Genomic DNA, 25,381 nt, shown 5'->3' on the forward strand with positions numbered 1-25,381 from the left:
GGGCTGCCCGAGGAGGTGCGTCCCCATGGGAATGGCTTTGTCAGGAGCTGTGGTCTTCATTCTGATGCATCCTGTTTTCAGAACCAAAGTCCTATAATGTATGTTCTTAAAAACTGAACGTGATGTCAAGCATTTTTCAGACTTCATTTCTCCATGAATCACCCCCACATTTCATGGTATGGTCATTGGCTTCTGGGGGAATAAGTGCCATGAGTTTTGGGTCAAGTCAAGGTGACCTAATTCTAAAGCTCGCTGAGCAAATAACTGCCTTTGCATAGTTATAGGGACATGAATTCTTTTGTCCCTGTAACTACTGATCACATTTCAAGTGAAAAGTCCATGTACGAGCTTTCGGAGAAGCAGGAAAAAGGATAACATCAGATGTCAATAAAATCAAATAATATTCTAGACAATTAGCCCCATCTGGTCTAAGAATTGGAGCCCAGTCAACATTGAAGGGCACCAAGATGTATTCCCATTTATTCGCCCATAGGACTTCCATTGTAATGATGGCAGCTTCTAGCATTGAAGATTTATCGAACATTCGCCATGCACCAAAGACTGGGCTAAGATTTCACGTTAGATTATTTAATATCATCTTCGTATCGCCCTTATGAGATAGTTACTACATTTTCCCCGCTTACAGATGATGAAATGGAGGTTTAGAGGGAGGTAACTTGCACAACTGTTAACAGAAGCAAGACTCAAAAGATACCCAAGCATTCCTCTTAGAGGCGGTTCAGTTGCTAGCAGCCATGGAACTGGGGATAGTGTTGGTGGGGAACCGTTTAATTGCCTGCTATGTACAGGCAACGTGCTAACCATTGTATACATCAGGGGTTGGCAAACTATAGCCCGGGACCCAACGGGGCCTGCTGTCCGAGGAAATTCAACCAGGCCAACATCTTTTACATATTGTCCATGGCTGCCTTCACAGTGACGGAAGCTGGCCCGCAAAGCAGAAAATATTTACTATATGACCCTTTACAGAAAACGTCTTCTAGGGGCGCCTGGGTGGCTCAGTCGGTTGAGCGTCCAACTTGGGCTCAGGTCATGATCTCACAGTTTGTGAGTTCGAGCCTCGCGTTGGGCTCTGTGCTGACAGCACAGAGCCTGCTTTAGATCCTTGGTCCTCCTCTCTCTGTGAACCTCCCCCACACGTGCTCTCTCTCTCTCAAAAATACATAAAATCATTAAAAAAAAAAGTCTTCTGATCCCCATGTTAAATCACTGAATCCTTCTATTAATGGCTCTATGGAAGAGGGTTTAGTCCAATTTTAGAGATGAAGAAACTGGTTCAGAGAAGTTAAGCTGCTTACTTCTAAAATGTAATATTTGTATTTTGCCAAAGAATTGCCTTTTTACAGACATTAGGGAAGAAATGCTATATATATTCCTATCGTTTCGTAAAAGGAAATATATTTTATTATCTTTTTATCTAAATTTTCTTATCTAAAATTTTTTTTATCTAAATGTTTTTTAATTTTTTTTTAACATTTATTTACTTTTGAGACAGAGAGAGACAGAGCATGAACGGGGGAGGGGCAGAGAGAGAGGGAGACACAGAATCGGAGGCAGGCTCCAGGCTCTGAGCCGTCAGCCCAGAGCCCGACGCGGGGCTCGAACTCACGGACCCCGAGATCGTGACCTGAGCCGAAGTCGGACGCTCAACCGACTGAGCCACCCAGGCGCACCTATCTAAATTTTTTTAAATAGGCTTTACACCCAGCATGGAGCCCAATGCTGCACTTGAACTCACGACTCTGAAGACCTGAGCTGAGATCAAGGGTCAGGTGCTCAAGCGACTGAGCCACCCAGGTGGCCCAAGGAAAGACATTGTAATACCCAAGAATGAGGGATGTAATTTATTCTCCTAAAGGAAACTTGAAGTGGAATAAATTTAATTTTGTGAACAACTTTGGCTACTATTTTCTTCATTTTGCAAAGCACAGGGGAGAATATACTCATAGAGTCATGTAAGTTTAAAGAACTGGCAACTGGGATCACTTGCTTAAGAACTTTGGGCAGGAAGGTGGCAAAGCCAGAGCCAGAGGACACTCAGGCCTACCTGACTCCAAAGCCGGTGACCCTTCTGCCTGAGGAGATGATCCATCTGTTTTCGCCTTCCTTCTGCCATTCAATGACTATTTATTGAGCATTCATTATGTGCAAAGCCCTGTGCTCTTGCCAAGGACACAATGAATCATTTTCCTCCACTTCCCTCTCACCAGGTCTCTTTCCTTTGGCTGTTTTGATTAAGACCAAAAACTCAACTCCATTATAGCTCAGTTAACCATTTTCTTTTTTCTTTTCTCTTCTTCTTTTTTTTTTTTTAAGTAGGCTTCACGTCCAGAGAGAGCCCAGTGCGGAGCTTGAACTCACGACCCTGAGATCAAGACCTGAGCTGGGGTCAAGAGTTGGATGCTCAACTGACTGAGCACCCGGGCAACCCCCCATTTTTTTTATTATGACAACTTGACCTGTTGGTTGTTGAGGAAAATGATCCAAATGAAAACGCCATAACACAGAGATACTATAGGGTCTCCCTTTTTAATGCTAACTAAGTAACGATTTTAGAGGCCCTTAGGGCAGGAGGAAATCAAATGATTTTCATCAAGCCATCAAGACTGCCCAATCCAGAGCTCAGAGGAAAATAATCTGAATGAACGTCTTTCTAGTTACGAGGTTCTCCAATAAGTGATCAGATCACAGCCTTTAGGTATCAGCCCCGCCTTCTGTCAACAGCTATTATCATCACTTTAATATTGTATTTCTGGCAACTGCTCTATTACATTGAACTATCACCAGTAGAGCAGTCAAGCTATTTAAAAATACAAGCAAAAGTTAATTATGTAAGGTGAATATCAAGGCATTTCAAATTAACATTCATATTCTTGAACAAATGAGAACATGCAAGTTATTGCATTACATACAGCTATGTAATAGCCTACATTTAAATATTTCTGATTTGAATTATTCCCCTATTTTTTTATTACGTGGTACGATGAGAAAGACACAGGAAGTTCCAATTACTCCACTGTTCTTAAACTGAATATTTAAAAATGATTAAATGACACTTACTGTGTATTCTGGTCCCGGATGTTCATTTGGGCAAGAGGGAAAAGAAAAAAGAGAGACAAAATGATGATTTAGACCATGCTTATATGCAACCACATGGCTTATAAAACCACAGAACTAACAACTACTGGTGAATTATAACTATTAAAAATATGTTAAAGAAACCTTCCAAAAACTGAACTTTCATAAATATCTCCATGTTTGCTCAAGAAACTCTTACAGATGATACTTCTGTGGTTGGGCAGATAAGGACTGTACGACAAGGTTCAATTAGCCTATAGGTTTGTGGCTAATTAAAAACCAGCGAGCTGGCATTATAAAAGCAGAATTAAAGACTAATAATTTCAGTGGAGCATTTCATTAACCACAAAGGAAATCTTTTAAGTGGAAAAACAGCTTTTATAACCAGTAAGAAGAGCCTGTTATGATATTCAAGTAGGGTCTTGAATTTTCGTGTTTGAGGGACAGGAACCAAACCTTCCAAATTTGGGAGCACAGTTTCTAGTTCAGAATCAACACAGAGTTTATTAACATCCCATTCCAAGTAAGAGGGAAAGTGATCTTATAATTATCGTATTATCCAACTGCAGAGGAAGTAGTTGGGGCAGAGAGACCCAATAGAACCTTTGACATAAATTATAGTCAACGTTTTGGGAGAAGCTGTAAAACAAATCAAAGTAAACAAACTTGTTTATTTACAAACCACATCCCCAAATTACTTGGGGACTACTGAGGAAATAGGGAGAAATAGGGATCATGAAAACTCTAGACATATTACTAAAAAAAAAACAAAAACAAAAACAACAACAACAACAACAAACCTTTCACGTTCCTTCTCCACAAGCTATTTAATAAAATCACTTTAAGAAGCAAGCTGGAATGGTTTAGTTCAATTCCTACCAGCCCCCCCTAGGAAGAGCACTGATCTCAAAGGACGAAGGCAAATGGTGAAGAGACAGATACTACGGGGCTCTCACAGTCCCTGCTTGGATAATAAACCCTGAATCAGTGAAATCTGACTACCGCACTACGTTCTCTTGCTACATGTGACCTGCCGGTTGTAAAACGGACTTACCTGTAATCGTGTAGGGATAATAGTTCCAAGCCTTTTCTGTAACGTAAAATATTTTGGGAACAACAGCTCTAGCCCAGCTGGGCAGTTTGCTAAGAGGAAAAAAAAAAAAAAAAAAAAGACAATTAGAAAGAGTCTGTCCAGAATCTCACGTGCTCCCACAGCTTTCTGGATAAACTGCCAGAGAAAGTGGAGGCATGCCTAGACAGCCCTTCTCTCCACGGGTCATCTCTTCCCCATCCCTCTGGTTTTCACCATAGTTCACCATTTTCTGTGCATATTCATATGCTCTTTTTTTTTTAATGTTTATTTTTTATCTTTGAGAGAGTGAGACCGCGCGCACAAGTGGAGGAGGGGCAGAGAGAAGGGTGACAGAGGATCCAAAGCAGGATCTACACTGACAGCAGAGAGCCCCATGCAGGGCTTGAACGCACGAACCACGGGATCAGGACCTGAGCCAAAGTCGGATGCACAACCGACTGAGCCACCCAGGGGCCCCTTCATACGCTCTTAAAATGTGGGGAGGCAGATAGCAGCGTGGGTGTGGGGATGGGGAACCTCAGACGATTGTTAGCTTGTCCTCTTTGACCTGATCTACAAGGACATGAGGTTTCAGTGCCTGGAAGGTGCGCCGTCGGGAGGGTGTGGCCAGCCTGGCCTTGGTCTCCTAGGAGTCATATGGCGGAAGTGGTCGGACAGGATGTTTGAGACCGAATAGGGAGGGAGACGGAGGCAAATGTCAGAGCCGGGTGTCAGCTCAACAATCCACAAGGGCGATGTTTTAAAAACGAACTAAAACGACAGACAGTAATGATTTTAGAGATATGAAGAAGAACAAAACATAGCCCCTTGGTGACTGGAGTTGGGGGACTTGTGTCCTCTCCAAAGATGTAGCCACGACCTAACCGCCAGCACCTGTGAACTTAACCTTAGGTGAAAGCAGGCCTTTTGTAGGTAATTAAGGATCTCAAGATGGAATCCCGTTGGATCTAGGCTAGGCCCTCACTCCAGGCACTAGTGTCCTCGTAAGAGAAAGGAGAGGGAGATTTAGAGACAGGTATACACAGAGGGGGAGAAGCCAGGTGAAGACAGAAGCTGGAGACAGGAGGGATGTAGCCACGAGCCATGGATTGCCTCAGACACCAGAAGCTGGAAGGGAGGCACAGAACAGCCTCTCCCGCGGAGCCCCCATGGGCAATCAGCACTGCCCACACCTTGATTTCAGACTTCTGGCCTCCAGAATCGAGACAGGACAAATCTGCGTTGTTTGAAGCCACCCAGTGTGTGGGGATCTGTTAAGGCAGCCACTGGAAATGATACAGTGATGGAGCCTTTCCCTGGAGCAGGAACCCGGGCAGCCATGAGCAGAAAACAAATTCTTAAAACAAAGAAAACCCAGGGGCACAGGTCTCAAGACCTTTTGTACACCAAAGACTCACTGAGTTTTGTTTAGCTTTATTTGGCTTTGTTTTCCTTCAGGGGCCAACTCTACAGCAGTACAGGCCCAGAGAATTCTGTAAATGCTATATTTAAATATATAGTCCCCTGTATTCCTTAAATATGTCTGCATGATTTTATTCTACCTCCCTGCCCCCGCCCCCAGCACTATACCTGGGGGCTTTGTGTCTTTCCGGATGCTACCATTTTGTTTTAGTTTTTTTTTAAGTTTATTTATTTATTTATTTTGGAAGGGAAGGGCAGAGAGAGAGAGAGAGAGAGAGAGAGAGAGAGAGAGAATATCCCAAGCAGGCTCTGCACAGTCAGCACAGAGCCCGATGCAGGGCTCAAACTCATGAACCATGAGATCATGACCTGAGCTGAAATTAAGAGTCAGAAGCTCAACTGACTGAGCCCCCCAGGCGCCTCCCTGGCCCCCACCCCATTTTGCTCCTTTCCCACCCTGGGGCTTCCAGCTCAAGGGTCTGGGACTCTGGGCCTAGCCGGACATCAGACCCCGAGAGGACACAGACCCTGAGCTCCTGAAGGCCACCATGTTGACGATAACACTACGGGGCAGTTGTGAATTCCAAGAAAACGGGGCCATCAAGCTAACAGAACCCCAAATCCCCACCCTCTCTCGGACATGGAGTTTAAACGACAACCCGAGCCAGAAAAATACTGTGCACCTCGCATGTCTTCTCAAATTGCTTCTCTTATTTCTGACAGTGTCCAGGACCCCCTTTTTTTTTTTTTAAAGACAAATATGTATTTTCAGTGGCCAGCCGGACCTAACCCAAAGCTCCGGGCGGCTCATCAGGGCCAAATCAAATGGGGGACCCAAAGCTTCCCCGAAGTTGGGGGGGGGGGTTGTCAGACAGAGGGCCACCGCTCTCCAGTGGGCTGGGCAGCGTGGGCAGGAGCATTTTCTGCCCCGCATCGCGATTTTTCTTGCCGCTCTCCTGCAGAACGTCTCACTCCCATAAAATCAGGTCTGCAGTAACTGCTCATTTACCTTACGTTCACACTGCTTGAAAGGAAGGAGCTGCTTCCTGACGGGGGTTTTTATAGCTTTTGCCTTTGATTTATCCTTTCTGTCGCGGAAGCAGCAGGGCAACCAGGGTTGACGTGCAGGGTGGGAAAATTGCGCTGGGCTTACTTGCAGTTAATGGGCATGAGCACAAGTCCCCCCGGGGCTCCCTCCTTTCTGCCCCAGAGCCCAGGGCGATGCACGTCAGCAGGTGGTGTAGGAAGACACAGCTTCTACTCACAGGCAGGTGGCTTCCCTGGGCTGTTAATGGACTGGAACAGCATTGTAGAATCTCCCCCAAAGAAAGCTAGGCATTCTCTAGCTCGGACCAAGACCAAGTACCTAGGTCTCCCTACAAGCATCAGAGCCCATTCTCCACTGTCCACGCTGGGGGTGGAACCCCTCCCCATACGCATTAGGCTCCTGAGGCATAGCACTCTGGGGCCCCAGCCCCCTCCCTCCATAACTCAGACCCCAGGTCACTTAGAAAGCCTCCCAGAAGAACCACATCCCCATTCAACAACCCTTTCCTGGAAGGAGACTGGCTGAAAAGCACTAGCAATTTTCTACCCACGCCAAGACCTTTCCTATTTGTACGTGGTCAGGACTTCAGCCCCTAGAATCTTTAGCTCAGGTGTTTCATCCACCAACTCATCCAGGATACGAAGCACTGGAAAAAGCTGCCTTTTCCAAAGAGACACCCTAAAAAAACCCCACAACATTCAGCCAAGAGGGCTGATGCCACTTTACAGGATTCTTCAATTAGTCTAGGAAGGAAAACCTCTCACTACAAGCCATTTACCGGGCCGGGGGCAGGAGGCATTGGCAGAAAGTTGCATGATACAATATTCAAATATTTTAATCCCACTAACAGACTTTCTCTCAGCCCCCACTTTCCCCAGAGCACATCATTATTCAAATCATTTTTGTCTGAGGAAGTAAAATTTATTTTTCCCCGTGGCAATGATTTATCAGGGCTGCAAAGGAAAATGGAATTAAATTAGTCCCCACTGCTGCTGTCACTTTCATGATGTATACTGTCACACAGCCTCCAATTCTAAGAAGTCTGTCACTCAAACTCACTCCCAGGTGTCAAACAAGAGTCTCTCTTCTGGAGGGGGCGCCTGGGTGGCTCAGTTGGTTAAGTGTCCAACTCTGGCTCAGGTCATGATCTCACAGTTCGTGGGTTCGAGCCCGGTGTCAGGCTCTGTGCTGACAGCTGGGAGCCTGGAGCCTGTTTCGGATTCTATGTTTCCCTCTCTCTCTGTCCCTCCCCCTCTTGCACTCTGTCTCTTTCTCTCTCTCAAAGATAAATAAACATCAATTAAAAAAAAAAAATGTAAGAGTCTCTCTTCTGGAATGGTGGCACGGTTTGAATCATGTCCTCTTGATCCACTGGCCGGGACCAGACCTCCCAATGGCCCGTATCACCATGTCAGGCTTCAGAGGCACGGAGGAAAGGGACAGACGGACAGACAAAACCCTGAAGCCTTTACAGAATCGTAAAACGTGCTGACGTGGAATGATACTGTTGCCCAAACACCTCTGTCAATGCCCCCCAAAGACAGACTTTTCAAAACGCTTGGCTTTTCACTTTTATGTATTTTTTTCCACTTTTAAACTCTAGTATGAAACACAGAACCTATCAATGACACACCCAGGTGACCCACCCATCCCAGTCTACATGAGGCTGTCCTGCTTTTAGTGCTGCAAGTCCTACATTCCAGAATATTCCCCAGTCCTGGGCAAACTGGTATGGTCGTCACCCTAGAGCACTGGTTCTCAATGGGGCGGAGGGGGAATTCTACACCCCTCCCCGGCGGGGGGGGGGGGGGGGCGCATTTGACCAAGTCTGGAAACATTTTTGGTTGTCACAAATGAGAGGTTGAGGGAGGGGGGGCAGGGATGCTGCTGGCACCTAGTGAGTAGGGGCCAGGGATGCTGTTCAACACCCTACAATGCGCAATGCTCAGGAAAGCCCCCACAGCAAAGAATTCTCTGGCCCCAAATATTAGTAACAGTGCCGAGACTGGGAAACCCGGCCTTGGACCTCAGTGGATATGGTCACTGAAACCTTCTCACCGGTTCCCTAGGTCTCCCTAAATTACAACTGATCTGATAGGAAGGCCCCAAAACGCAGGCATAACCTAACTGGTCTCAGCTGAAGCGTGTTTATTTACTTCATCAAGAGCTTCCGGAACTGAAAACCCAAACCATCCCTTCTTTAGAAGCTTCTGGCACTTTACAATCCAGATTATTGCCAGACTTGCCCTGATATCTAATCTCTCTTTACAATCTAGGCTCGTTTGGGAATATTTTTTTGGCCCCAGGAGGTACTGAACATCATTAGGCCAGATGTGGTCTAAATGGAGTCTAATTTCATTTTCTCAACGGGGATCAGAGTTATGATGGTCTGCACCAGAATCTTTATTTGAGCTGTTTTACCCACCGACTCATGCGGGATACGCAGCACTAGAATCAACCACCTTTTGGACTTAAAACATTCCCTGCAGAAAGACAGCCTGTCTGGGTTCCCTTTGCTCAGGCGTTTCTCACAGTGTCCCTGAAACCTGTCACTGTCGATGCGGAGATTGTGCTCACATAAGCAAAGCCCACTTAAGGGACTTCTAAAAAGGACGAAGCTACCTTTTAGAACCTCATTTTCCGCTGGTCCAGGAGGGATGTTCTCACCTTTTCTTTCCAACCTGGCATTTGACAATTATTTGATAAGAATCGTCAGTACCCAGTTCCGCGTATGCTGACCTCCGATTAATGACTGTTCTGGCCGGTCTTTGAATTCTGCTCGTAATTTCACTTACACGCCACCACCGCTCTCCCTACTTAAAAGAGTAGTTTGGGGGCACCTGAGTGGCTCAGTTGGTTAAGCGGCCGACTTTGGCTCAGGGCACGAGATCGCGGTTCGTAGGTTCGAGCCCCGTGTCGGATTCTGCGCTGACAGCTCAGAGCCTGGAGCCTGCTTTGGATTCTATGTTTCCCTGTGTTTGGATTCTGTCTCTCTCTCTCTCTCAAAAATGAGTAAGCATTAAAAAAAATGTTTTTTAAGAGCAGTCTGCATTGGGATTCTGGGAAAAAAGGTCTGCCTGTGTGTCAGTTCTTGGAAGGCTGTGCTCGGACAGCGTTATGGTAACACGGCTAGCACGCTGGGAAGCACTCAAGGGAGAGGGCCACGTGATGTCAGTGGCATTGGTCAGGAGTGAGGCAGGACCGAGGTGGCACGTGTTTGACTGGATGGACGTTCTAGTTCTTTTCAGATCCAGCCAGGCCAACATTCTGTTCCTGTGAGTTCCCATGGGAGAAGGTGAATGAGGAGCAGAAGGGAGAGATCCTGGCAACGTGAGAATCTGGAGCATGTTCTTAAGGACCGAGACGGAACGGAGCAGAATTGCATGGACTGAAAGGCACGCTGGGAGGAAGTCGCTTACATGTTCTACTTCTCCAGTATACAAAATACAGTAGGTTAATCAATCTCATTTATTGAATATTATATTCAATACTTACACACTGACTATATATTTCCGTAGAATATGTAAGATGAAATATTCTAAAATATTTGACGTTCAGGGGCGCCTGGGTGGCTCAGTCGGTGGGACGTCCGACTTTGGCTGGGGTCATGATCTCACGATCCGTGGGTTCTGGCCCCGCAGCGGGCTCTGTGCTGACAGCTCAGAGCCCGGAGCCTGCTTCGGATTCTGTGTCTCCCTCTCTCTCTCTCTGCCCCTCCCCCACTCACGCTCTTGTCTCTCTCTCTCTCTCTCTCTCAAAAGTAAATAAACACTTAACAATTTTTTAAAATAAATAAACATTAAAAAATGAAATATCTGATGTTCCCATACGTTATGGCCACTGCGCACTGTCACTCCCACCTAGAAGGTAAGATCCCCCAGGACAGGGATCCTCATTCTGCCCCTGCTGCATGCCCAGCACCTAGGACAGTGCCTGGCACACAGCAGGCACCAACAGCTATTTCCTGAATGAGTAACGGTTGACTCCAAACATTCAATACTGATCATAAAGATTCTTTCAACACGGCAAGGAAATAAGCCCGCAGGTCAGAATCTTTGACCTCGACAATCTCTCTCTGACCTGTTGCCTGGGCAGCGGGCTCTCCCCAGGCCACACAAGCTCTGGGCACTGAGCTCTTACTCTGGGCAAGCTCTAAGAGATGAGACCGATCTGCTTGGCAGATCTGGCAGACCTGGGAGAAGAGAAAGGCAACGTGAGAGAAAGAGCCAAGCCCTGGCAACCAAGCTGGACCAACGAGCTGGTAGGCAAAGTGACCGGCGGGCGGCTTTGCTTGCCCAAACAGGACTCGTAGCTTGGGGAAGTTGGGCCCTCTCTTACCCAGCGACACACAGAGGCCGGGAGAGTGACCCTGGAAGGCCAGAGCCATGGAACAGGAGAAAGGTGGTCCTCGTCATTAGATCGATTCAGGCATTGGGCGGAATCACCGTTATAAGCTGGCAACCCTCCCTGACGGGCAGCTGCCAGCACAGCCTAATTAATCCAGCAGCCGTGGTGGGGAAGAACATGACACTTCATGACTGAAAAACAAGCCTAAAAATAGGCTCCCTCTTTTCTCCCATGCCCCCCACCCCCATCCCTGAATCCCTCCCCTCCTAGGCTTCATGGGAAGGGACGGGAGAGATGCTACAGATGAAAAGAAAATGAAAAGGGACCAGAGAAAAGACCCACCCGCATCTGATTCTGGGAGACAGGTTTTATTTAGAATCACTATTGGAGAGACTGATGAGTATCTCGCCTCCTTTCCCTGGATGCCAGTTGAAACGGGGATTTTTTTTGAAGCCAAGCCAAGAAATACCACTTATTTGGTTAACTGAACTGGATCGGAGGCCCAAGGACAATCACCAAATGTACTAACGTAGGAGAAGTAATGTAATGTTCCGAGCGCATGAGGCAACCGCCGAGATGAACGGTGCACCCAGCGGTGCCTCAGACGCCGTAGGGAGGGGCCCGAGGAATCCCCTCCCTGGGAGATGAGATACAAGCCAATAAAAGGACGGATGGCATTTTCGAAAGACATTAGACTCCCATTTAAAAATGGGCAAAGGACAACAACAGCCATTTCTCCAATAAATGGCCAATGAGCACAAGAAGAGATTCTCAACGGTCATTAGTCATGAGGGAAATGCCAATCGAAACCAAAATGAGATACCATTTCACACCCACGAGGATGGCTAGAATCAAAAAGACAGACAATGGCAAGTGGCAGTGATTACGTGGAGAAGTTGGCATCCTCACACATTTGCTGGAGGGAATGTAAAATGCAGCCACTTTGGAAACCAGCCTGGAAGTCCCTCTCCCCACTCACTGGCAGCCCGAGCCTGGATCGGAAACTCAGTGGGATGCTTGTGTTGGGATTTTGGAATAAGTGATAGCAAGAAAGAAAAAAAAAGGGACAATTTGGACCCATCCATGGCAGTCGTGGTGGTGCCGGCAGAATGGAGTCTGTCTGCTGCCCTTGGCCCCTCGCAGGTGCCCAGGCAGCTGCCCGTTCTCAAGCCTGCAGGCAGTTCTGTGGGCCACTGACATCCTTCCACGAAATGTCCTTTCTGCTCAGGTCAGACTCAGAGAGAAGGCTCTGACTACCCAGGCTCTGAGTAACTCCAGTAAGAACAGATTGATAAACCTATCTCTAAATGTGATTTGCCTTCCCATATGACATAAGGAGGGGCACCTGAGTGGCTCAGTCGGTTGAGCGGTCGACTTCGGCTCAGGTCACGATTTTTGTGAGTTCAAGCTTCACATCGGGCCTTGTGCTGACAGCTCAGAGCCTGGAGCCTACTTCGGATCCTGGGTCTCCTTCTCTCTCTGCCCCTCCCCCACTTGGGCTCTGTCTCTCCCTGTCTCTCAAAAATAAATACATGTAAAAAAAAAAAAAAAAATTTAGGTTGATGTAAGGGAGAAAATTCACTCACTTTGCCAGCTCATGAATGCAGGTTCACGGGACACAGATGTTCCTGCGTGTAAATTATTAAGTGGGCACGGTGACGTCTCAGCTAATGCCAGTCCAGCTCTCAGAACCCACTTCCCTGCGGCTGGCAAAGGGGTCTCCAAGATGCCACCCACAGCAGTGTAAGAATTATTTGGAGCTGAAGATATTTGAGAATCAACAGTTGCAGGAAGATGCTTTCACTGAACTGCCCTTATCAGCATAAAAGCGGAGCCTCTCGAAAGAATTCAGCTGTCATAAATCCCCTCCCCAGGAAGTTCACAACCAGGGAAGACTGACTCCTATCACCAGAGATGAGAAGTTATCATCGAGAGAAGAAACTGGCTAATAAACAGCCGCTGTCACAAAACTATCATATCTCCTATCCATCCTCCTCAAGTCCCGTTTGTTTTTCATGAAAGCCATTTGTTTCTTCCAGAAGTGCCTTTCCCTTTCACCCTGCTCGCCCCCTAGTAAAATGGCATATAAGCCCCAAACTCTAACTGACTGTTTTTTGGGGGGCTCCCATGTACATCCATGAATAAAACAAATGTCTTTTCTCCCACGAATCCGTCAGTTTTAGTTTAATTTGTAGGCCCCCGCTGACAGAGCCTAAGTGGGCTGAGCAAAAGATTTTCCTCCCTGACACCATTCCCAAGATGGACGGATAGACTCGCAAATGCTAAACACTGTCAGCCCAGATCTTGCTTTGATCAGAAGGCAAAGGCCACGTGTTACTTACTAAGTGATCCTAATAGAGGAACAATTCACTATACGTTTAAAGTTCCAATAAGTACCTATTTAAATGAATTTCAATTAGGAAGCAGCCTTGCCAAGACAGCAGTCCCATGACCTGTGCGTGCAGGACATGATTAACTCAAGGTGGCTCCAGTGTGTAACAAAGTAACGGATCTGGTGTTCTTTTATGATTACGGAGATCCATATTCTTATTTTCTAGTACGTCGCATAGACATTTTTTCTTTTTCTCTTACTAAACCATCATCTCCCTGGTCCTAAGAGATGTGCCACACTCTTCCAAATATACCAAGAGTCTTTTATGTTATAAAGTGATGGACCTAGTTCAGACTCGTGCAAAGGGAACAGAAAGTACTTTTCTCCAATGTCTCATTGGTTACTCATTTACGAATGCTGGAGGTGAGTCAGGATAATGTCTGCCACTTACTTTGAGCATAGAAAATTAAGGTTGAAGGGATCTGAAAGGGTGCCCAGTTTAACCACCTATTTGATGTTCAAATCTGCTCAAGAACAGTCCGGTAGGTGGGAGCCCCGCTCATGTTCAGGCATCCCCAGCAAAAGCATTACGGACTCTTAAGGCGCCCTTCTGGGTTCTCACACACGCACTTGGATTCCTTCCTTAAACTGAGCCTAGACCTTTCTCCTGGCATTCTTACCTGTTGGTCTTGGTCCAGTTGGTCCCCTGGAGGTCTTATCGAATATGCATGTCTAATTCTTTTCCCACCTGCCTACACCATCACACACCCTGAGTCTGGCCTTTCCAGGTTAAATGCCCTTGGTTTTTTCAGTCATTCTTCACATCATTGGTGGTTCTCTGATCTTAATATTCATATTAACAATTTTGGAAAAATTGAATAAGTAGAAGGGACTTGCCCCGCTAGATACCAAACCTCATTATAAGGCTATAACAACTAGGAATTTTAGAATTATATTCTCAAACTCTATTTTAGAAACAACCCTGTTGGCATTTTAATTAGATTTGTATAAAATTTATAATTTGGGAATTGATGGCAACTTTATAATACGGCATTTCCTATCCATGAACATTACCACTTGTCTAGGGTGTTATTTTGGGTGCTTTCGGTTTTGTTTTGTTTTGTTTTGTTTTTGTAAGCTTTATACCCAGTGTGGGGCTTGAACTCATGACCCCTGACAAGAGTCACATGGTCCACTGACTGAGCCAGCCAGGTGTCCCTGTCTAGGGTTTTTAAAAATGTCCTCCACTGGGATGTGTGGCTGGCTCAGTCAGTGGAGCATGTGACACTTGGTCACAGGATTGTGACTTCGAGCCACAGGTGGGGGCATGGAGCCTACTTTAAGAAGATAAAAATGTCCTCCACTACTGTTTTGTTTTGTTTTGTTTTTCCTTCCAAAAAGATGTTGTATATCTTGTAGATTGATTACCGAGTACCTTTAAATTTCTTTGCCTATCCTTTTTCTATTATAATGGATTTTTTTTTTTTCCAGAGAGAGAGAGAGAGAGAAAGAGATAGAGAGAGTGCAGGGGAGAGGGGAGAGGGGGAGAGAGAGAGAGAAAATCCCAAGCAGGCTCCATCCATGCTCAGTGCCAAGCCCGATGTGGGGCTCGATCCCATGACCCTGGGATCATGACCTGAGGCAAAATCAAGAGTTGGAGGCTCAACAGATTGAGCTACCCAGGCACCCCTCTAATGGAATTTTGTCAAAGTTACATTTTCCACTTATTGTTCCTGCTGTATAATAATGCTGATTTTGTACATGGATTTTATCCCCAGCAATCTTGCTGAATTCCCATATTGGTGTTAACAATATGAGAGTCTGGTCGAGTCATGATTTATTATTATCATTATTATTATTATTATTCTCCGAGGTATTTGATCTGCTAATGTTTTATATGGGCTTTTCACGTCTGTGTTCTTAACAGAGATTGGTCTATCAGTTTCCTTCTTGCACTACTGTTCAGTTTTATTGTCAAGGTCCGGGTGGTAGACACTGTCAGTTACCTTCCCAGAAGTCTCCTCTCATTTCCTCCCTTTCTTAGAGCAAGATTATGCCTCTTGGACGTCTTTCTCTCTCTCTCTCTCTGTTTTTAAGATTTTTGTTTTTAAGTAATCTCTCTACGCCCAACGGAGTGCAGTATCGAGGTCACAACCCAGAGATCAAGAGTCACGTGCTCTACCCTGAGCCAGCTGGGTGCCAGACTCTTCATCAGGGAGGAAAATCTTACATCTGGTTGGCCAGAACTAGGTCACATGGCCATCCCTAACTGCAAAGGTGGCCGAGAAAAGGAGTATGGACATTTTTATCCCATGAATTATTTAAAAATTTTTACATTTCTGAATGATGAGGAAGTTGACTTGTTGTCAATTTCTTATTGTAGGGCTTTGTAACCAGCAAACAGGATCTACATGACACTGATTTTCTGGTAGTTGTTGAGACTGATTTCTTGCCTAGTGTGTCGTCAGTTTTTTTGTACATTTTCATGCGTTTATGAAAAGCAGGTTGGTGGGGCACCGGGGTGGCTCGGGTGAGCGTCCAACTTCGGCTGAGGTCACGATCTCATGGTTCATGAGTTCGAGCCCCACATTGGGCTCTACACTGACCGTGTAGAACTTGCTTGAGATTCTCTATCCCCCTCTCTCTGCCTCTCTCTCTCACTCAAAAATAAATAAACGTTAAAAAAAAAAAAAAGAAGAAGAAGTAGAAAGAGAAAAGCATGTTGGTACTAGGGTCTATTAATGTCCACTACATCAAAGTTCTAATTCTGCTGTTTACATCTGCTCTATGTGTGCTAGATTAATTTGGCTATTTGCTCTATCCATTTATTCAACAGGTATATTAAAATCTCCAGTTATAACTTCAGGCTACCTGTGTTTTTGTCAGTGTGGTCCTATGTTTGTTGAGCTGGTTCAGGTGTGGGATTTAACTTACAAACCTTCAGTGTGACCACTGATATATTTTGCTTTATCTTACCATCAAAATTTATGTTTTTTTTAAAGTTTATTTCTTTATTTTGAGAGAGAGAGAGAGAGAGAGAGAGAGTGAGCCGGAGTGAGCACAGAGGAGGGGCAGAGAGAGGGAAAGAGAGAATCCTAAGCAGGCTGCACGATGTCAGTGAAGAGCCCAATGAGGGGCTCGATGCTGTGAACTGTGGGCAAATATCAACAGTCCAATGCTTAACCAGTTGAGCCACCCAGGCACCCCCCAAATTTACATTTTCTGTTTACCATGCCTTTTGTAGGCTTGTCTCTGTTCTTACTCTGTTTTCTGTCTGATGGATCACATTTTCTCTTGGGAGTTTTGTAGTGTTTTACCATTTCTTTAGAGGTCATCTTTACATTTTTGAATATGCACACATGCCTCAACAGTTTTTAAATCAATCAACATTTGTCTCCTCCTCTTAAACAATATTAGCAACTGACAGTGTTTTTTTTTATGATAATTACTACCCTCTCATCTTCTATCATTGTCCATTATTTAAATTCCAAGAGTATAGGCTCATTAGCAGGATTTTTAAAACATCCTATGCTGATTCAGACTCAGTGAGATGTTTACCAATTTCTCGGCTTATTACTTTTGGATCCTCCGCTCCTCCTTCTTGGGCTCAATTTCCTTCTACTTCTAATAAAACCTTTAGTAGTTCTGTCCATGTGTGCCTCTGAGTGATAACCTCTCTGAGTACTCGATCGTTAGGAACAATTTTTGTGCACGACTCTCAGCTCCAAGACCCCGTTTGTAGGGGCCCAAACCCACATTTCCTGTCTCCTTATGGGCACGACATTCCCTGTATGTCAGTTCTGACATATCCCAGCGTCTGGAGCCGTAGCTCATCAGCTTTCCACTCTGGTTTGCGTCTCCTCTTTATTTCTCGTACCTGAGGATTTCCCTTTCTTTGTTTTGAGTCAGCTTTATATTGTTATATTTCATCCTGTGTTTGCCACAGGAGGTGCGGGGCGGAGGGTCCACATTCATCTCTTTAGTTTCTATTACTGGAAGTCCAGATATTCTATTTATAACAAATTTCCCTCTTACTAATGTTTATTATTCTCCTTTAAAATAAACATCATATATTCTGATAGAGAAAACAGCCATGACAGAGACAGCTGGACAGTTCTTGCTCTGTTTCAGGAAAAGATCGAGGTTTATTTTTTTTTTAAGTTTTTGTTTATTTATTTTGAGAGAGACAGACAGAGAGAGACAGAGAGAGAGAGAGAGTGGAGGTGGGCCAGAGAGAGAGGAAGAGAGAATCCAGCGCTATGGGGGAAGGGGACAGAGACAGAGGGAGAGAGAATCCAGTGCTATTAGAGAGAGAGAGAAAGAGAGAGAGTGGAGGAAGGGCAGAGAGACAGGGAGAGAGAATCCAATGCTATTAGCGAGGAGGCTAATGTAGTGAGGGCTCGATACCACAAACTTTGAGATCAGACCCTGAGCTGTAATCGAGAGTTGGATGCTCTGGCACAAGAACAGACACTCAGGGGCACCTGGGTGGCCGAGTCGGTTAAGCGTCCGACTTCAGCTCAGGTCATGATCTCGTGGTTCACGAGTTCCAGCCCCACACTGGGCTCTGTGCTGACAGCTTGGAGCCTGGAGCCTGCTTCGGATTCTGTGTCTCTCTTTCTCTGCCCCTCCTCAGCTCACTCTCTGTCTCTCAAAAATATATAAACATTAAAAAAATTAAAAAAAAAAAAAAAAAAAAGAAGAACAGACACTCAGATCAATGGGACAGAATAGAGAACCCAGAAATGGACCCACAAACGTATGGCCAACTGATCTCTGACAAAGCAGGAAAGAATATCCAATGGAATAAAGACAGTCTCTTCAGCAAGTGGTTCTGGGAAAACTGGACAGCGACATGCAGAAGAATGAACCTGGACCGCTTTCTTACACCAGACACAAAAATAAACTCAAAATGGATGAAAGACCTAAATGTAAGACAGGAAGCCATCAGAATCCTTGAGGAGAAAGCAGGCAAAAATCTCTTTGATCTTGGCCGCAGCAACTTCTTACTCAACACATCTCTGGAGGCAAGGGAAACAAAGCAAAAATGAACTACTGGGACCTCATCAAAATAAAAAGCTTCTGCACAGCAAAGGAAACAATCTGCAAAACTAAAAGACAGAATGGGAGAAGACATTTGCAAACGACATACCAGATAAAGAGTTAGTATCCAAAATCTGTAAAGAACTTACCAAACTCAACACCCAAGAAACAAATAACCCAGTGAAGAAATGAGCAAAAGACACGCATAGACACTTCTCCAAAGAAGACATCCAGATGGCCAACCGCCACATGAAAAAATGCTCAACATCAATCATCATCAGGGAGATACAAATCAAAGCCACACTGAGATACCACCTCACACCTGTCAGAATGGCTAACATTAACAACTTGTGCAACAACAGATGTTGGCGAGGATGCGGGGAAAGAGGATCTCTCTTGCACTGCTGGTGGGAATGCAGACTGGTGCAGCCACTCTGGAAAACAGTATGGAGGTTCCTCAAAAAACTAAAAATAGAACGACCCTATGACCCAGCAATTACACTATTAGGTCTTTATCCACAGGATACACGTGTGCTGTTTCAAAGGGACACATGCACCCCCATGTTTATAGCAGCACTATCAACAATAGCCAAAGTATGGAAAGAGCCCAAATGTCCATCGATGGATGAATGGATAAAGAAGATGAGGTGTACATATACAATGGAGTATTACTCGGGGATCAAAAAGAATGAAATCTTGCCATTTGCAACTACGTGGATGGAACTGGAGGATATTATGCTAAGCGAAATTAATCAGTCAGAGAAAGACAAATATCATATGACTTCACTCCTATGAGGAATTTAAGAGACAAAACAGATGAACATAAGGGAGGGGAAACAAAAATAATATAAAAACAAGGAGGAGGACAAAGCATAAGAGACTCTTAAATATGGAGAACAAACAGAGGGTTACTGGAGGGGTTGGGGGGGGATGGGCTAAATGGGTAAGGGGTATTAAGGAATCTACTGTTGAAATCATTGTTGCGCTATATGCTAAGTAATTTGTATGTGAATTAAAAAAAAAAAGAAAATTAAAAAAGAAAAAAAAGAGTTGGATGCTCAACCTGCTGAGCCAACCCAGACACCCCAGATATGAAGCTTTCTAATTTTTTTTTTTTTTAATTTGGTATGTAGGGAACATTTCCTAAGCAATAATTTAGGAAAAGGCAATTGTCTGCCAAGGAATGGAATTTTCCATAGGTCTGTATCTATTTTCTTACATCATGCTCACTCCTCTTTGCTCTACACAGGTGATTCCTGCTCAGTATTTGATTTTCACCCTCCACACTAAGAATGCCAAAGCAGCACAATGAGAAACCGGTCTCTGTAAGGAAGTCATCCCCAGGCCAGTCCCAGAGCTCAGCTACTCTTGCAAATCGGCAGCTGGCTGGAGGCTGAACTGGTTCCAAATCCTGCGAATTCACAGCTCCTAATAGATGAATAAGATCAATCTCATTTGCATTTCATCGTGACTCAGGAATTCCCTGATACTGCATCCCTGGGTAGATTAAAACATGTCAGTTTAATCAGCCCATGGCCTTCACTGTCAGGATATCGGCCTGAGAGATTTCCATACACCGTAGTGACAGGACCCAAATGCACCCATCGAGAAGAAATAGTCCACCTGAGCTTGCTGGAAGGTGGAGGCCATGTGGGCATGGCAGAGTCCCAGTGTGGCTCCTCTCAGAAATGTCTCATGGTCAAGGCACAAAGAATGGATAAATATTCACGAGTATCAGTGAATAAACTGGGGCGCTGTCCAGTTATTACGTTGGAAATGCTTTCTGAATAATCACATCGGGGCCAACAGGAGGAGCCGTAGGTGGGGGTAAAGAGTATGCACAGAAATGCACAGGAATAGCAAAGACCAAACCAGTCATCCACTGGTTCACTGGAGCAGACAGTTAATTCCAATAAAATATATTTCCAGTGAGTATACAAATGTCCTGACCTGGAAGAGAAAAAAATGGAAGAAAACGGGCTGGAAACGGGTACTGGGTGGGGAGAAGATCAGACAAGCCCCGATAATCAACTATGCCATTAATGGTAAGAAAACAGCAAGAGATTAAAGAATACGCTTTGCAAAGCAGAAACGGCTGTCCCGATGAGTGCTGGGTTATGATCCTTGCTTATTTACCCTTCCAAAGAAGCAACAACAAGCGTTCATTGGCAGTTCCCTTTGTGAACACCCGCGTGGTCCCCTGGCAGGAACGAGAACGCTTACCAAGTCAAGACCCCAGTGGCACACTGCATCTTTGACACGTCTCTACAACCCTCAGGCAAAGCCGTCTCTTTCCCGCTGCTAACACTGAACCAGGGGTAGAAGACAAAGCTCTGTAATCCCTTAGACCAAATTTCATCTTAACGTGTCATCCAGCGGGTGGGAAATGGAAGAGGAAAGCCCCTCCTCATGAAAATGCAGTTGGGGACTCTCTTGCCGAAGGCAGGGGACTCTGTTTTGGGGAAGCTACGAGACTGGTGGATGGAGCGGGCAAAGGTAGTGACTTTTCAGGTCACCTTTTTATCCCACACACCGCCCCCAGCTCGGCCGTAGGGTGGCGTGGGAGAGCCTGCAGGTGGATGGCCGGCTGCCGTGACTTACCTGTTGAGATACACCCGCTTCTCGGTGAACTGCCCGTTGCCGTGGTGAGGATCCTCAAAGGGCTCATTCTGGACGACCTCCACCCCTTCTCCTCGGTCGCTCTGTTCGTGGCTGTGCTTGCTGATCATGTACAGCTGTCCGATTTTGTACTACAAAACACACAGTGGGAGAAAGGTCAGCCCCGCCGCTTGCCTTCGAAAACATCCCCCCCCCCCCCAACTTCCACGGCGTGGCAAGCAACTATGGTCAGCACTTTCTGCCAGAAAAGAAGGCAGACACATGGGCCTGGTGTTGTTTTTCCTCCGGAGCGGGGAGGAGAACCAGTTGTGAGTAGAGTGTAGATACGGTGTGTTCCTGTGAATGTTCTACATCACCCTGGTGATGCTTGCCGGGGTGGCTGGCAGACTAAGCGGCGGGGGGGAGGGGGGGCGGGTGCGGAACATCAGCCCTACAGGGTTAAATGGTGCTAAAGTCCGATTTTGTTTGGCAACAAACAGGCCAGGACGTGTTATTTCTGTCCCTTCTCTGCCTAATTAACTGCATTGCTGGGCAGAAGTGGACTTGATGTCACCTATCTCTTCCGTCATCTGTCTCAAACTCTCCTGGAGTTCTCTGTCCCCTAGATCTGCAGTTCTCAAGAGTGGCTGGACATGAGAATCACCTTGAAGCTTTAGCCAACTCCAGATGATGGAGCCCCACCAAGAATGGAACGTGTATTCTACGGACTGATCCGCAAAGAGGCGAATCTACAGAGTCTTTAACTCTTTCTTATCCAATTGCACCCACAGTGTGGAGCCTTCCAGCCTGAGGTTCCCAGAAGCCACGTGTACTTACAGGAAAATGATAATAAGGAGCAACATACAATGGGAACATTCTCTGCCCTGTCTGCATTTGTCAACTGTTCCACTCTCCTTCCTGCCTCTCTGAAAACCCCAGGGCCAACAGGCATTTCTTCCCCCTGTGTACTTTCCACATGGCAAAACTAATTTGATGGAGAAGAGAGAGAGAGAGAGAGAGAGAGGAGGGGGTCAAATGCCTTTTGCAAAAAGGATGTCTGCTCAGAGCCAGGAGACAGGATGCTGTGGTCCTTCGGGCAGATTTGGTGTGAAAACAACACACACTGTGTCACTATCATCAAGGCCCCTGGGATGGGGAAAAGGGGCTTGGGTCTGTAGCAAAATAATGGTGGGTTGTTCTGGGTTGTTCCCCAAAGAGCCCAGGCTGGCAGGGCTGTAGGTCTCCTATCTGTGTGCCTAAGAGAGAGAAACAGATTTTAAATTAAGGGGGCAGATGAATCGGACAAATCAACAGTGCGGTCAATTCTAAGGCTGAGAAGACACACACCTCCGAAGGTCCCTCTTTTGCTGTGAGGCAGGTGCAGGGAGGGGAGTGTGAAGAAGAGCTGAAAGCCTCTGGTCTGAGACCAGCCCTGGGGGCCAGGCCAGTAACCATGACAATGGGAACGGCAGGCTGGGTCTCCTCAAAGGGCAGTGCCACGATTCTGTGCCATACGCCTCCCCAGGATGATCCGCACTTAAAATGCTTTTCACATGAGCGTGTATGTGCGTACATGCGTGCACGTGCTGTGCACACCCGGGGGGAAGAGGGGGTGCTGAGGAGAAACACAGGAAGGGGAGAGAGAAACATCAAAGATAAAATCAATCTTTGAGTTTATTTTCAATCAGAAGTTTGACCTGGCTTCCCCTTAGTAACTCTGGCTCTTACTTTTGCTCATAAAGACTAACTACGGCTCTTTCAAGAAGGAAGACGGTAAAGGGGCGCCTGGGTGGGTCAGTCGGTTAAGCGTCCAACTTGGGCTCGCGGTTGGTGGGTTCGAGCCGCGTGCCAGGTTCTGCGCTGGCTGTGCGGAGCCTGCCTGGGATTCTCTCGCTTTCTCTCGGTCCCTCCCCAGCTTGTGCTCTCTCTCTCTCACACAATAAATAAATAAACTTTTTAAAGTAAAAACAAAAACCAAAGGCCACCAAGGGCTTTAGTTGGGGGTGGGGGAGGGGTCTGGCAGAAGGCGCATGTCTTCAGGAGCTCCAGCCCACTCACATGTGAAGAATGCATGGCATTAAGGACAATGCCTGACACAGAAGAGCCGTCCCTGGTTCAAGCGCTTCTGCTCTGTGGAGACGGGAACGGGCCGAGGCGGCCGGCAGCTGATTCACCAGTGGCCAGAGAAGGGCCCGTCTGCTCAGCCTCATTGATCATTCCAGCGGCTCCTGAACGAGCCACTGCGGGGCAGACACCAGCCTTAGCTCACTAAGATAACGTCAGTCTGGGGGCGACCGACAGACGCTGGATGCAGTAGGTGACATTACTGGGGGTGGCGGGACACTCAAGGCCAGACGCGGAGATGGCCAAGGGTTCTGCGGCTGTCGCTCCTTTCCCTCCCAAGCAAATCAGGCCTGCTCTGCTGGTTGTGACCGTCTGAGCTGGGCCATCCAGAAGCACAGGTTTTGCCGTTGTTTTTAAAGCCACAAATTAACTCACAGACACATGCACCGAGCAGTTTCTCAGTGACGCGGTAGAGGGTAGGACAGATGGTCCCTGAACCATCGATCTCAAAGTCGGCAGACATATTCCTCAAAATGTTGGATCCCAGGCCATTCCAGTGCTTTGACATCCAGACCCTTGGGGAAGAGGCAGTTGGGGACCGGGCTCGGATGCACACTGAATGCTGAGAGCCACTGGGGCAAATTCGGCGAAGGCATTCACAGCACTTATGGGGTACCTGATGGTACTGAAGCCAAAATGTTCCATCTTTAGGGGACCCGTCTTTTCTTTCCTCCTGAATACCATTTTTTTGCAAGGCTCCATCCCTAGTTTAGTGAAAATACCACCTTCCTCATCACTGTCTCCAAACAAACTTTGTCAAATGAAGGCTGCAAATCCAAAGATTCAGAAGCACTCTTAAGACTTTTAAAGCCAGTGAACTGATAATAGATCCGATCACTTCATGCTCACGATGACTTCCAAATTAGGAAACTGAGTCTTGAGAGAGGGTTGACTTTCTCCGGGGCCATGTGGCTTCTAGGTGGCAGAGCTGGGACATGACCACAGGTCTACTGTTTCTTCTTTACCCACCTTCAGCCTTTGTTTCTCTGACAGGTGAATTGCTTTAACACACCTGGGCCTCACCATGATTTTGGAAGAAGTGATGGATGAGTTCCATCGCTTCTGAACTTTGCTATTTCAGAAGCCGAATAACCAAAGCCTGATACCATGTGAAAGACCCAGGTTGTTTAAACTGTGCTCACATACGGACTTGTGGAGGAAGTAAGCTCCAACTTCGTAAGATCTATTGTTCTAACTCCAGAGTCTGGGTAATCATCATTACAGGCAATCACGATTCCAGACAGCTCTGTGCTGCAGGGCTGAGCCTCCGTGTGAGCCGTCATCGGAACAGCTACCCCAAATAATGATCTCTATTGTCAAAAAAAAAACAAAAAAATCATGGGGATTCAGATCCTTCCCACTTGCACACAGTGCCACAAGTTTGATAGAGCTGCACAGTTTAAGAAAAGGCACAAACGTGGGGCGCCTGGGTGGCTCGGTCGGTTGAGCGTCCGACTTCGGCTCAGGTCCTGATCTCATGGTCCGTGGGTTCGAGCCCCGCGTCGGGCTCTGTGCTGACAGCTCAGAGCCTGGAGCCTGTTTCAGATTCTGTGTCTCCCTCTCTCTCTGCCCCTCCCCTGTTCATTCTCTGTCTCTCTCTGTCTCAAAAATAAATAAATGTTAAAAAAAATTTTTTTTTAAATAAAAAAATAGAAAAGGCACAAACGTGTCTGGGGAAGCCAAGGGTTTTTCTCAGTCTGTCCTATTGCAAACTCTCCGACTGGGCACAGTCAAGTGACTCAATATAGTTCGACCTCAAATCTTGATTTTAGAAAAGGTGACCCCGAGCCAGAACCTCTGGGTATATAGTTTATTAACTGAGCACCACCAACACCTGAAATGTCCTCCTTGCCAGAATTACTGGACCCAAAGTTTTAGGCTCAGGAGAACCCCGAGCTATGATTTTTCACTACATTGCACCCCCACCCCCCACCACCCCCCACCACCAGTGCTGCACTTCAGAGATCTCTGCGAGGCCAGGCTCTCATATATCCCCACCCTAAAGCACCAACCAAGCGGCTGTCATCTTCCAACCAATCCCTGTCTCATCCCTTCCTGTCCCCTTTCTCTTCCTCCATTGGTCTCAATACCATTCCTAAATATCAAGATGTGAAAAGTGGGGCAACCCTTTGTAATACACATGACCCATTCTGAATGGAGTTATTCCCCAAAGATATGACTCAGGACATCAAAGCCCCAGCCCAGGAATCAGAATTTACACGTGCTTTTGCCTTTACCACTAAAATTGATGAATGCCACATAACCACATAACCACGGGGAAACGTCTGGCCCTCTG

At 46.3% G+C, this 25,381-nt stretch overlaps 1 protein-coding gene across 4 annotated transcripts in view; it reads right to left on the reverse strand.

Annotated features, from left to right (window-relative positions):
* Positions 1 to 25,381, reverse strand: part of LOC131497275 (cytoplasmic phosphatidylinositol transfer protein 1-like) — a 104,933-nt gene that overhangs the window by 22,371 nt on the left and 57,181 nt on the right. For 3 of the 4 annotated variants that reach the window (XM_058703462.1, XM_058703461.1, XM_058703463.1), the window contains exons 2-3: positions 20,965 to 21,113; positions 4,146 to 4,242 (exon numbers count right to left, since the gene is read on the reverse strand). In XM_058703462.1, coding sequence (XP_058559445.1) covers positions 4,146 to 4,242; positions 20,965 to 21,113 — 246 coding nt within the window. Of the gene's footprint in view, positions 1 to 4,145; positions 4,243 to 20,964; positions 21,114 to 22,308; positions 22,867 to 25,381 lie in introns of those variants that run through there. The other variant, XM_058703460.1, reaches the window with a different exon arrangement.

The sequence above is a fragment of the Neofelis nebulosa genome, chromosome 16 (genome assembly GCF_028018385.1).
Source record: "Neofelis nebulosa isolate mNeoNeb1 chromosome 16, mNeoNeb1.pri, whole genome shotgun sequence".
Lineage (NCBI taxonomy): Eukaryota > Metazoa > Chordata > Mammalia > Carnivora > Felidae > Neofelis > Neofelis nebulosa.